The sequence below is a fragment of the Hylaeus anthracinus genome, unplaced genomic scaffold, assembly GCF_026225885.1.
Source record: "Hylaeus anthracinus isolate JK02 unplaced genomic scaffold, UHH_iyHylAnth1.0_haploid 11994, whole genome shotgun sequence".
In the NCBI taxonomy this organism is placed as follows: domain Eukaryota; kingdom Metazoa; phylum Arthropoda; class Insecta; order Hymenoptera; family Colletidae; genus Hylaeus; species Hylaeus anthracinus.
In genome coordinates, this window is record NW_026534341.1 from 852,486 (window position 1) to 866,332 (window position 13,847).

Here is a 13,847-nt window from a genome sequence, read left to right on the forward strand (position 1 = left end):
GCGCGTGTGTGTGTGTGTGTGAATGCGTGCGTGCGATATGTGTTATAACGTCCATTTTGATTATTGTATTATACAGGTACATAATGGTACGTAATTTCAAGTAGCTAGAGTAAACGATGAATTTTTGTATTTTTTGTATTTGTTACAATTCTAGAATCACATTCTTCAAAAATATCGTGCTAAACATCGACATTGGAGATACTAAACACACTTTATTTGTCCCAGTATTGACTTCTCGTATCGTAATACATCGGCAATTTGTACATTCGACAATTTTTAACGTTTTTATTTCATTTTTGTCATTGTATTCGTGCTTAAGTAAAGCAATAACTATAAATTAAATGTCATTTTACTTCATTTAACATTAACACACGAACAGAGACAAGTAAAATTTTTATTTAAATAAAAATGTTATATATCGAATAAAAAATAGTAAATTTGTATCTATTATTCGTCGTATAAAAATGATTCAAGTTATCTTTATTCTACAAATAACGAATAAATACATTTATTCGACGAATGGTCTATCATCCGCTTCGATTTAGTCGAAGTTTTTATAGAGCTTTCGAATAAATTCCTCTGTTTCTCTTCCTTTCTTTTTCTATGCCTAAGTACCTAGACGATCACTAAAAGTGAGTGTCTGTAAGTGCCATCTATATTCGATGTATAAAAGATTAATCATTTTTCCTTGCACACCACCACCTTACGTTTGGTATCCATCGGTATCCATCAAGATATCAAAGATATCTCTACCAATCTCTTCGTGAATACGATTAATGTTTAATATATTACTCTGTCCGTTGCACGTTGTGTATTGGAAAATGAATAATATTTTTTACTTGATTTTAAGTGTTACTTTTACTGAAGTTTCAAACAATTGTTTGAGTTTTTAATTTCGATGAAATTTTCATTACTCAAGACACTTGAGTTCGAACTTCGAAATCACTTTACGAAAACCTGCGAAAGTCTCGTGTGGTGTGACGACCTCGTGGACTTCTTATCTACATATTTACGTTATTTACATCTTGTTACATCCTAGATTCGTAACAAGTGTGAATTGGTTCGTGTTATCGTTGATATTTTTTTATCAGTGGACATCAATTAAAAGTTACGACTGAAAAATTCTTGGTGCAATTTTTCATTCATTGTGCAACACTACCAACACTAGTTTCATTCTTGCGTTATCTCCTGTGCAGTTTACATTTTCAGTTCCTCGTACACTTTAGTTACAGAACGATTTTTGGAAGCATATGCTACAAAAGACGACTGTTAGTTAAAATAACGAATATATCGAAGAGAAGCAAGTTAACCATATTTTTGGTGTATTAGACGGGTAAAGAGTTACTACATAATAGAAGTGTGTTTTTGTTCGCGACGTATACGTGGAAAATAATACTCAAAGTTACGTGGTAAGTTGATGAAATTATGGCCACATGGGATGGTTCTTACTCTGGACCTGATGATCAAAATTACTACTTGTACTCTGATCAAAACGCTGCCGGTCCTGCAACAGGAAACTGGACGTTTCTTTCTGACAATTTAAGTAACGATTATTTACAAACTAATCGTGAATTCTATATACAAAACGATTCTGTGTTTGAGCAAAATTGTTCAAATACTTTCTATCGTCCGAATACAAATTTTGTGCCAAATCTGTCATCTACAACTAATAATTATCAAGAACATTCAACAAACGCCATAAATAATTCTCAAATTTCGAATAATTTCGAATATTTGTCAACGGTTGTTAAGCCTGAACAATGTTTCGTACCTTCCGATTGTTGGAGCAATAATTATAATTTCAAAACAACTAAAAGTAAAAGGAATTTTGCGAAAGGAATTAAAGAAACTACGTCTAATCTAACACACCAGTCAAATTTACATGCTACAGCAGAAGAGTTTATACCGAATCACTTTAAACCAGATGATGGGAATGTTCCTTGTTCTATTATTGATGCAAATTCTTATATCAAGGATACAAAACTTGCTCTTAGAACATCAGATAAACATTCCGTTGGTGATATAAATAAGTATGAAAGAAAGTATGATAATAAAAGAAATGGAAATTATAGACCCAAAGAAGGACAAGATCAGTTTTACAAAAGGAATGCATATAAAAATTCTTATCAACAACAAGGTAGGATTTCTCATAAATTTCAAGGTAATAAATATTTTACCAATAAACATTATTCGGACAAATCGCAAATAGGTGTAAAAGACATTGGGGCAAATTTGCCAGGTAGAAGTACGATAAATGGTATTAGCAATAATAAAGAAGCTTTTCCAGAAAATTTAGATGAGGAAGAACCTTCTTCAAGTATGGATATAAATTTACATAGAAATAAAAAACTATTTCACGAGGACATTAATAAAGGAAATGTTGTTACCAAAGGTGACAATGCTCAACCAAATGGAACAAAACAGACTAATAATAGAGCTAAGGAATCTACCTATTATAATTCTGGTCCAATACAATCGCAAAGTCACCATAGGAATACTAGGAAATATCCATACAATATTAAACACAATAGAGAGGAGCATACTTACAAAGATAAGAGACATAATTATCTGGGGCATAACATGATCTGGGAAAACTGTAACAAAGAAGATAAATCTGGAGTAAAGGAAGATGAATACGAGTTTAGACAATCTTCCAATGAGGAAACTAGAAATGGAATAAAGGAAATCAAAGAAAAAGGATATAATTATCAAGGATATACTGGATTTAAGGAATACCCCAAAGGAGAAAAAGCAGAAGTGTTCAGAGAGAAAGATAGGAGTAAGAGTTATACATTTGAAAATAAAGAAAAGGGAAATGAAAATTGGCGAACTAAAAGGGAAATTAATGAAAAGAATGGTATGCAAAGACGAGGACAGAATAAAAAGTCTCCAGTTGGTATGCATATGATTTGAATTAGGTTAATTATATTATCTCTCTACAATAATGATAATATAATTTTATTATTTTACTATTTAGATGACGACGCGAGTCAAAGAGAGAGATTGACGGATCAACTAAATAAGGGACAACTGGAATGCTTAGTGTGTTGTGAATATACGAAACAAAATGATTATATTTGGTCTTGTTCTAACTGCTATCATGTTTTACATTTGAAATGTATTAAAAAATGGGCAAAATCATCCCAAGCAGGTAAATAGAAATATCAATATTTTATATATATATTATAATCAAACAATTGTCTGCATCTTTTTAGAAAATGGCTGGAGGTGTCCAGCGTGTCAAAATGTAAGCCTAACGATACCCGAAGAATATATTTGCTTTTGCGGCAAGACGAAAATACCCGAATGGAATCGTAGAGATGCCGCGCATTCTTGCGGCGAAGTTTGCGGTAGAATATTATCGAAAAATAGTTGTCCTCATAAGTGCACTCTTCTCTGTCACCCAGGCTCTTGTCCACAGTGCATAGCGATGGTAACAAGATGCTGTGGCTGTGGTAAAACATCGCAAACGGTACAGTGCAGCACGCATAAGTTATTGTTGTGCGATTCTATATGTGGGAAAGATTTAAATTGCAGTAGGCACAAATGCGAAAGAAAGTGTCATCACGGAGAATGCGTAAACTGTGATAAGATGATCGAACAAAGTATGATTATATTACAGTATAACGATAAATTTGTATTTAACTCTAACGCAGTTGCGATGAGGATCATACGACTCTTTATAAATTTGATTTCAGAATGTCACTGCGGTAAAAATAAGAGGGAAATAACATGCCAGAAGGATGTGTCTCTCGTGTACTCTTGCGAAACTGTTTGCGGTAAATTATTAGAGTGCGGTAATCATACGTGTACAAAGTTATGTCACGCAGATGCTTGCGAATCTTGTTCTTTAACCCCAGAAAAGATTACAACTTGTTGTTGTGGACAAACGCCGTTAACAGAAAAAAGACAATCGTGTTTAGATCCAATTCCAGTTTGTGATAAAATTTGTTCGAAAAATCTAAAATGTGGTCAGCCTAGTGAGTACTTTGAAGCCTAGATGCAATATATATTTTGTTATGAAATAAACTGAAAATAAAAAAGAAATTAAACATTTGTTGCAGATAATCCTCACACGTGTAAAGCAAAATGTCATCAAGGAGATTGTCCTGTTTGCGATTTGACTACCGATGTGAAATGCCGTTGCGGAAATATGGACAGAGAGTTAGCTTGTAAAGATTTAATATCGAAAGCTGATGATGCTCGATGCGAAAAAAGATGCACAAAAAGAAGATCTTGCGGCAAGCATAAATGTAATCAACTATGCTGCATAGAAGTAGAACACATTTGTCCCTTGGTGTGCTCTAAAACTTTAAGTTGCGGTAGACATAAATGCGAACAAAGTTGTCATAAAGGTATTGTATTATTTTATCAAGTATAGAATTTAGCGTTATATAGGACGTTATATATAATTCATTACATTAATATAGGACGATGTCAACCTTGTTGGCGTAGTAGTTTTGATGAATTATACTGTGAATGCGGTGCTGCTGTGATATATCCTCCGGTTCCCTGTGGTACGAGGCGACCTGCTTGCGACAAACCTTGTTCGCGTCAACATTCTTGTGGACATGAAGTATTGCACAATTGTCACAGCGAACCAACGTGTCCTCCTTGCACTGTACTTACGCAGAGATGGTGTCACGGCAAACACGAACTACGAAAAGCTGTGGCGTGTTACGTTAATGAAATCTCATGTGGTTTGCCATGTAACAAACCTATTTCGTGTGGTCGGCATAAATGCATTACACTTTGTCATCCTGGACCGTGCGAAAAACCAGGACAACAGTGTTCTCAACCGTGCACTACTCCAAGAGAAATGTGTGGGCATATTTGTGCTGCCCCTTGTCACGAGGGTAAATGTCCGGAGACACCTTGCAAAGAAATGGTGAAGGTAACATGTCAGTGTGGACATAGAACTATGTCTCGTGTTTGCGCAGAAAATTCTAAAGAATACCAAAGGATAGCAAGCAGTATCTTAGCTAGTAAAATGGCTGATATGCAACTGGGCCATTCCGTTAACTTGGAAGAAGTTTTTGGTCAAGGAGCAAAGAAACAGAATCAATTGAAAACTCTCGAATGTAATGACGAATGTAAAATAATAGAACGGAATAGAAGATTAGCATTGGGTTTGCAAATTGTCAATCCGGATTTGAGCGGAAAGTTAATGCCTAGATATAGCGACTTTATGAAACAGTGGGCGAAGAAGGATCCACATTTTTGTCAAATGGTTCACGAAAAGTTAACGGAATTAGTTCAGTTAGCAAAGATTTCGAAGCAAAAATCACGTAGCTATTCCTTCGATAGTATGAATAAAGATAAACGTCATTTTGTTCACGAGTCCTGTGAACATTTTGGTTGCGAAAGTCAAGCGTACGATCAGGAGCCTAAAAGAAATGTTGTGGCTACCGCTGTAAAAGATAAGGTAATATTTATTTTTAATAACGACAAATCATATTTTTTTTTTTATATACATTATATTTAAATAATTTCATTACAGTGCTGGTTGCCCAGTTATAGTTTATTAGAAATTGTTCAACGAGAAAATGGTCAGAGAAAAGTTCCAGGTCCAATGCTGAATACTTCGAAATCCGATGGACCCGTAAAGTACGTATCTAAATAATTCGACGATACTTTTCACGAAAAAGCAGGCCTTTTATATTACTACATGTTTAAAAATTGTTAATTTTTTAGAACAATTTTATCACTGCCTACAAAAAAGAACCAAAAAGCAGGAACACAGTCGAAAACAAAGATACCAGAACCGGAAATAGATTACTTCGATTATCAAGGTTAGGATTATTATTTGTATATCATGTACAGTGTAATGTGAATGGTACAGTTAATATCATAATTGGAGAGATCGTGTCGCTAAGTACAAGTAATTGATTAAACGTTTTAATAAGTCTTAATTGTAAAATATGAACGCTTGTGCAATACTGTATGCAAGTTTAAATCATTCTTGAAATACCAATGTATTAAAATTGTGAAATTAGAAAATAACAAACACGAAAAATGGTAATCTTTAGAATTTGTTCATCTTAACCTGATGGTATAATTTATTTATTTAATGCAAACAAATACTTTTTTATTTAATTAACATTTCTCAATTATAGTTCGACTGTAAAAATGAGGTTATTAACGATAATGCACAATATCGTAATCATGACTCTTTATTGCTTAAACACCTTTGTTTTGACATCCATCCATTTCCTACTGCTACTATATGGTATACTGTTGCTTCTATCAAAATTATTTTTTGAAAATAAATATTGTTCACAATGAAATGAAAAAAAAAAAACTTCGTAGAAACTACTACTACTTTTACTTAGGCTATTAACAAAAGATATTGGTTAAAAATGCTATCTAACAGAACTAAGTATATATAAATTTTATTTCATTATATTATAATTTAAAATTTCATTTTTATATTATTTATACTTTAATTGTGACATACTTTTATATTTAGGTATGTAATCATATGTTTTTGGTATATTACATGACCTTTTTTCGGAGTAACTTATAAGATAGTATATTTTTGTAAGTTGTTTCGGATTCTATTATCACATAATAGTTTTATTGAACTTTGCGAGAATAGTACAGGTATTTCTTATAACAATTTAATCTTTGTCAATAAAAATAGTGATTTATTATGCACCATCATCTCGGACAGTATTAACTCAAACGATATCATTTGTTATTGTACATTAAATTTGTATATAAATATTCATTTATATCGATACGTTCATAAGACGAATCCACATGGATCGATCTTTATAAACATTTAATGTAGTTAACATAAATATTTGGCACATTAAACACTGATGACATATCGTTATATACTAAGATCTACGATAGTCTCTAAACAGATAGTCAGTGAGACCTTTCATGCTTGTGTAAGTATAATTAGTCTTTTGTCACAATACTAATTAAATTCAATATAAAAGTCACTTATAATTATATAAATATAAAAGATTGGAAAATTCACATTTAAGTTTACTTTAATAATATAAGAGAATATGAAACAGTTCACTTTGAGAATCACAAAAACCGTGAAGTTAAATAATGTAAAATTATAGGTTTGATGATAGTTGGCTTATGAACCATGATTGTTTACATGTTTCACTATCTTGCAATATTTTCTTAGGATTCATTAATAATAATGACCTTGATACATTGTATGTGTTTTTGACATATTCTATTTAATAAAAGTACATAATATCAAAATACATTGTAAAATAATGTTGCAACTCTTACTTTTTATGAATAATTGTAGGAAGTAGTTAAAACTGTCTTTTTTTTTCTTTTTGGAAGTGCTGGGCACAAATGGCTTAAGGATCTATTTCAATAAAGGATCAATAAAAATGTATTAGAAAAATCTACAAAAGTCTGCAGAAGAAAGAATAGAATAGTATAACTTTTTGCAATAATAAATAATTCACGTTTACCAGTCTCTTGTCTCGTAAGGTAATATATTGTTCAACACTTACATAAGCGTAAAAGGATCTCCTACTCTAGACAAATAAATTGTGTATCACATGTAGAATCACAACACTGTTACAATTTGCATTTGCTGATAAGTTGATTATACATCAGTTATAAAGAATTTCAGTTAAACATTTAATAGTAGGGCACTTCAATCTTGAACTGGTATTATTACTACTAATTATCAATTGGTGCAGTAGATGTAAAGTAAAAACTTCTTAAAAGTGATTTATTTACTACTATAATGTTCCTCTTATGTACAGATTTCAGAGAATTTTTTTTTTTATTAGGAAATAGTAGTTTTTCTTTTCTTTTCTTTAAAGTTTCATACTATTACAATACGAAATAAATTTTATCTTTGAACCTCGAAAAATGACTGAAATAATACTCTTTGAAAAAGTAGTTTTCTAATTTGAAGAAGAAAAATAGTTTTTAATGAAAATATCTTCAGAAGAAGAACATCTTTAGTGTAAAGCGTTTTTAAAAATTTTTTATATGTATATAGTTTTTATACATATATAAGATGCTATTTGGAACACACGTTCTCTTCTTTGGAACAACGTACTCATCTATTGCTATATTCTTTTAAATAACATTTTATTAAATTTGTTATTTTCATTTTATCAATAAAATTACTATATTATGATTCTTTTATCATTTTTGAACGATTGTAAATATAAAGGAAAAAATATTGTTACGTTTCGCGGTACATTCGATTTCTCGGCAGAAAGAAAAACCGTTTGTGCTTCTTGCTTTTTCTTTAAAATATCGTCGGGTAAATGAGATTTCATTATTCCACTTTGAGATGTACAAAAATATGAATAATCGTAAAAGAATACTACTAATATACTCTCGCGAGTTTTTAAATATAAACGCAAGATATAAATATTTAAAAATATTTGCTTTAGCTTTTCATTGATATTTGACTTAAAAATATATTGCTTTTATATGTAAGGATTATTACCTCGTTTCACATGTACATTATAATTAGGGTAACCACCTAGATATTGGTGTCGTGGACTCGCTGATGGTTGTTTAGTAATGTTTGCCATTGCCCAACCCATTATCAGTTCTATACCTCTGCACAGAGTTTGATAAACAAACCAGGGCCATGGTATCGGGTACTGTACGATGGCTGGTTGTGTACCATACTTTACACTCTCAGCTAGAAGTCCTAAAAAAATGAAAACAAAAGTTGTCCTATTCAAATGTTTTACATTAAAAATATTCATCTAAGTAATTGTCCCCGCCACTATTATCGTTTATTCTATATTGTATTCTACATTGAATTACCATATGGTCCAAAAATACGAGCAACATCTGTGATACATAAAATGATTCCTAAAATTGCAGTTGCATACGTGACATTCAATACGTGGCGGATTTGTGATCTTCTAACCGCTGCAGTGTTTGCTTCTAATATATGTAGAGGTGTGTCAGATTTAGTTCTATTTACGTATGCAATGTGATTCAATATTGAATGGAGTGTGAAGTCGCTGCTCTAAAAAAAAAAAAAAATGTTTAAATATACAAATTAATGTATAAAAAGAAATGAATAGAGTAATGAATTAACTAAAAGTACCGTGATTTTTCCATCGGATGCAGTATTTTCGGGAAGCAAATTGGTCTCAACAGTTATATCTTCGGTGTCTTCCTTCTCTTTTTCGTTTTTCCACGATAAATTTTTCTTTCGTATTTTTCCATCGTCATCTTTATCTTTATTCGTTTCCGTCATTAGAGCTGCCTTTTCACTGCAGTCAGGCTGATCCGAATCAGATTCGGATTTCTCTCGTATCTGAATTTTTTCAGAAACTATACTGCGACCATGAGTAGGACTTCTACTCAAAGTTCTAATACTTATATCGCTACTACGTCGACTTAGATCTAACGGCTTAATCTGACAGAGTTCAGAATTACGCCGAAAAGAAACGTCCGAGCTTCTACGTAATTCGGATCTAGGAATAAGACCGCTAATGTCTGAATTACGTCTTGAGCCTGAAAGGGTAATTAAAGAGAAGTAAGCTCTGGAAATCGGACAATGTTTTATTTATACTACATTCGTCTACCTGCAGGGCTTAAATCCACAACTCTAGGTAGCCTGTGATGTTGATTTGTAGGTAACATTCGTCTAGGTGTTCTGTTTCCGAAGTCGCTGTTCCTCTTCAGCTTAGCAGCAAATTGAGAACTTCTATTTTTCTCGTGAGAAAAATCAGAGCATCGTCTCAAGTCCTTAATGCTTCCTACAGGAGTGACATTTTCAGAATGTCTTCTGGACATTCTATCCGGAGATCGCTGTCTAATGATATCAGGCGAGTGTTTTGGACTAAAATCAGAGTTACGCCGGCAGTCTGGCGTAGAACCATTCTCTTCGTTAGTGAATCTGACGCTGCACTCTGAGTTTCTACGAGAACATCTAGATGCATCGCTACTCCGTCTGCTCCCTATGGAACTTCTGCGACTTGGACTTGATACCGTTATTATAGGTAGATTAGCGGCCGACGGTGTAGGTGTAGGAGGTCTAACGTATACTTCCGGTACCGTTGATACAGGAGCTGTACACTCAGTTTGAGACACTGGATTTTTACAAGGGGACTTGGATTCTTTCTGAGACTGTTCTTCGTTTCTGAATGTTTTGGTAAGTCGATCTACGATATTAATAGCAATTTTAGAATTCTGACTTTCATCTTTGGGCTCTTCAATTTTCTTACCTTTAGAATTTTGTTCGGAATCAATTGTAAAAGTTGGAGGTTCCGTTTCTTGTGTATCTTTAATTTTTGAACTAAGCAACGTAGGTACCAAGGCAGCGGTAACCGACGATGCTAAGTTGTTGTAAGGTGCTAACATAGCTAGTTGCATGATACCTAAACAACAATATTAAATGATTTATTTAACGATATCGATGGAAATAATTATTTATAAAAGTTGGAATGAAAATACAAACCTTTCTGATGCGTGTTAGAATTGTCTCTCATTAACATACTACTTGGCACAGTTTGTAATAAATGAATTATTTTATATCCTGCATGTAGGAATGTTGAATATAAAAGAATACTCCAGACGAGGAATACTGTTTGGACCACGTACTTTACCATATAACAATTGTGAGAAGTAAGAGCGATATCACTGGCGATAATGAAAAAAAAGTGGCCTGTTATAATTAAACTTAGACAAGATTCCTTTTGTATTTTTTCTGGTCCAAACTTGAGCTAAAAAAATTATTAAATTATAAATTAAACAATTTCTGCGTAATGTCCACGAGGTTTATATCATTAAAATTACCTGAGTTAAATGAAGAAAAGCCAATTGTATAAGACTAAAGGCAGATGTTATACAGGGAAATCCAATATCCCATACTATAGATCCGATCACTTTGGGCATGATGTCTTTAAGATTATATGGATCTATACAGAGGCAAGTTGCTCTTGACACTCCAAGTATACATAAGAACATATTGATTGTCGACATAAAAGGCCGGTTTGATATAAGAGACCTGAAAAAGAACATCAAGTTTTCATACATTTATCATACTCATTGTGCATGGTGTATTTTCTATATATACCTTAAATGTAGAATAGATAAAAATGTGTAAAATGCAAGTACACAGAAGAGGCACGCAAAACCATATGTATGTAAAAGAAAAATCCATTTCAATTCTTGATTTACTGAAATCAATGATGGAGCAACGACTAATAACTTGTCTAAAACTGAGGACGTCGATGAATTTGAGACACAGTTTTCTCCTGGTATCGATGTTGATGGTGTTACATTCATGCCTATCGATAAAGCAAAAATAATTAAACAACATTAGCTTTTGAAAAGTGAAATGTGCTTAAATTTTGTGTTGCTTGAGAAAAGGAAAATAAAATGAAAAAATTGACACTTATTTATTTTAAATTATGTATATTTTCAAATGGCAATAGAATAATATTATATAAATTATTGAATAAAGTACTGATAGCATAATGAAAAACTGACCATGAAAAACTGTCCAATTAGTCAGCCTATCCATAATCTCTGGATTGATGTCCACAGCACATCACTAATTCTTATCCTGATTGACTGAAAATTATGAAGATAGAAAATCGAATTTTCATCAATCGCGAGCGAGAAAGTTATCGTTATCGCAAGAACGTACTTTGAAATGTGGCACCAGCAACAGGCTTTGCCTATAGTGTTGCCGAAGCGGACTCGCACCGCATCCCTTCTCCAATTCGCGGATACCCTTGGTCTCGTCTCTTTCTCTCACCCTCTTGTTAGAAATATTGATTTTACACAAAGTGGTTTGGAGGGAGAGTTCAGACCATCCTAAGCTTTACGCTTGTCGATTGTTTATCTTTAGAATTTAAATAGAGCACTACTAAAAATATATCAAATTAATCTTGTTTCACTGTTTATTATTACCTTGTTATATACTCGTACGCGTACCACCTTACCATTTAAAATTCTTAACTCTATATTTTTAAAACGTATTTCTTTTTTTAACCCGGAATTTTTTTTTCTTTTTCTTCTTTTGTATACAAGACAAATATTTCTTTGACTGCGTACAAGAACTCTGTACCAATGTCATTCGAAAATCATATCATATAAAAGGTAATTGTGATATGTGATTTCTTTGTAATGAATGATCAGCAATGGTACAAACCAACTCTATATTTAGATTCAAATCAATTACCTTTCCGTCATTTTCTGTGATACTCGTCGCGCACCAATAAACGAACTTTTCTGATTTCAATAAAACGCAAGCTACCCCAATGTTACAACTAAATATGTATATCAAAATAAATAGATCTTAATTTTTGTAAATCTTTAAGGATTTAACACAAATTGGAAAACGATAGTATAAATAAACCATTCTTTATTGAAACGCGATATTTACATTCTATTGTTTGTACATGTAATTTATTTTTAAATCATATGTTTCATAAATCATTGTAATTATACAGCTCTTAATAACTAATCAATGAAGTTGACATGCTCTAACCGCGATTAATTGTAAAAGAATGAATATAGGACTCAACACTTCTGAATATTCCAAAGTGCTTTGTCCTGTTAGCTTCTTACATAGGAGATATTTGAAAACAAATATTAAAAGTAACGATATAAGACTCCACAACGCTCTTAGAATGGCGACTTTGATCATTCCTTCCATGTGCATCCTTATGAAAATAATTGCACAAAAATAAGTGTTCAAACCATCCGCGACAAAAAGTGGTGAAAATACTATCCACCATCCCGCGTTTCCTACGAAATAATTATCGTCTAACTTCAGTGCTAGTAACAATGTAAACATTGTCAATGAAACTAAATTTATACATATCTCAAAGATTGTTAAACCTAGCCAGTGTACTAGCTCGTTTAAAGAAAATATCATTTTAGGAGAAATAATGAATTTGATACAGTTATCGAATTACTATCACTTTTTATGCTTCATATCTTAATTTTCATATTTTAATCTTGATATTTGAGACCACCTATTGAAAATTTTCGAAATACACGGATGTGTACAGCTGAATTACTTCTATTAATTGTTTCATACTCCATGCTATCACGAAGAGGTTCAAAGTCATCTGTAATAAACATGTAATAATATTATCGTGCATGCTTCAATGTAACATCCATATTTAAAAATTATTATCATGTACCAATGATAGATATAGTAGAAGTCTTGATATCTAATTCCATTCCACCATAATGAATTTCTTTTAATTGCAGAGCTAAATTGCAAGCTCTATATACAGCAGCACCAAGACCATGTATAATCACTTCGGAGTTACCACTGCTAAGAAGTTTTTCACATTTCTTTAATTGTGCCTAATGGAAAGAAAAAGGAAAGATTAATGTAAATGAAAAAAATAAACAACATGCAAATATACCTTTTCTATCCAATTGCTATTCTACCAAGTTTTATGTATAACACAAAGTCATAAATACAAATATAATTAGATAAATTAATCTTAAATTAAACTATTTGTAAGCTTACAGATTTCTATAAGCTCATATTGTAAAATCATTGAACAAATCATACGATAAAACTAAGTTTTACTATTCGATACTATTGACAATGACAAAAGACAAGGTTATATCACGTGACAAATATTACCTTAAAATTGGTTTTATTAGTTACAAATATGTCTTTGTTCCGTTTTCCCGGTAAATTGAAGGGTTGCCTCCTTCTTATAGTATAATCGGAGAGCACTAACTTGTTACGTTTCGCCTTAGGTACATTCTTCTCATTCGAAAAATTTTGATTAGACTCGGAGCACTCGTGTACATCGGCCATTCTGACAATTTCTATATACGATTTTCTGTTGATTTTTTACGTATAAAAAGCTGTTTCTATTGGCGGAGATCTGTCTCTAAAC

The 13,847-nt window shown here is 32.2% G+C and overlaps 4 protein-coding genes across 5 annotated transcripts; 1 reads left to right on the top strand and 3 right to left on the bottom strand.

The window, feature by feature from the left end:
• The first annotated feature begins 86 nt into the window (after positions 1-86).
• On the top strand, positions 87-13,337 carry LOC128888874 (protein shuttle craft). The gene is made up of 9 exons (XM_054146047.1): positions 87-2,896; positions 2,978-3,151; positions 3,216-3,605; positions 3,699-3,980; positions 4,065-4,355; positions 4,431-5,425; positions 5,501-5,607; positions 5,695-5,792; positions 13,198-13,337. Exons 1-9 carry the CDS (start codon positions 1,426-1,428, stop codon positions 13,242-13,244), a joined length of 3,855 nt encoding a protein of 1,284 aa, XP_054002022.1. The 5' UTR covers positions 87-1,425; the 3' UTR covers positions 13,245-13,337.
• Positions 5,799-12,075, bottom strand: LOC128888876 (uncharacterized). Of its 2 annotated transcripts, XM_054146052.1 has the most exons (9): positions 11,461-12,075; positions 11,045-11,258; positions 10,765-10,975; positions 10,427-10,691; positions 10,194-10,346; positions 9,552-10,130; positions 9,068-9,480; positions 8,779-8,986; positions 5,799-8,659 (listed from the first exon to the last, which is right to left on the bottom strand). In XM_054146052.1, exons 1-9 carry the CDS (start codon positions 11,492-11,494, stop codon positions 8,430-8,432), a joined length of 2,307 nt encoding a protein of 768 aa, XP_054002027.1. In that variant the 5' UTR covers positions 11,495-12,075; the 3' UTR covers positions 5,799-8,429. The 2 variants fall into 2 exon arrangements, with proteins under 2 accessions (XP_054002027.1, XP_054002026.1); XM_054146051.1 differs by having other exon boundaries at positions 9,552-10,346.
• On the bottom strand, positions 12,324-12,856 carry LOC128888882 (transmembrane protein 203). Its single transcript, XM_054146060.1, has one exon. It carries the CDS (start codon positions 12,854-12,856, stop codon positions 12,443-12,445), a length of 414 nt encoding a protein of 137 aa, XP_054002035.1. The 3' UTR covers positions 12,324-12,442.
• On the bottom strand, positions 12,912-13,765 carry LOC128888881 (ribonuclease P protein subunit p20). Its single transcript, XM_054146059.1, has 3 exons — positions 13,586-13,765; positions 13,128-13,296; positions 12,912-13,052 (listed from the first exon to the last, which is right to left on the bottom strand). Exons 1-3 carry the CDS (start codon positions 13,763-13,765, stop codon positions 12,934-12,936), a joined length of 468 nt encoding a protein of 155 aa, XP_054002034.1. The 3' UTR covers positions 12,912-12,933.
• Positions 13,766-13,847: the final 82 nt, after the last annotated feature.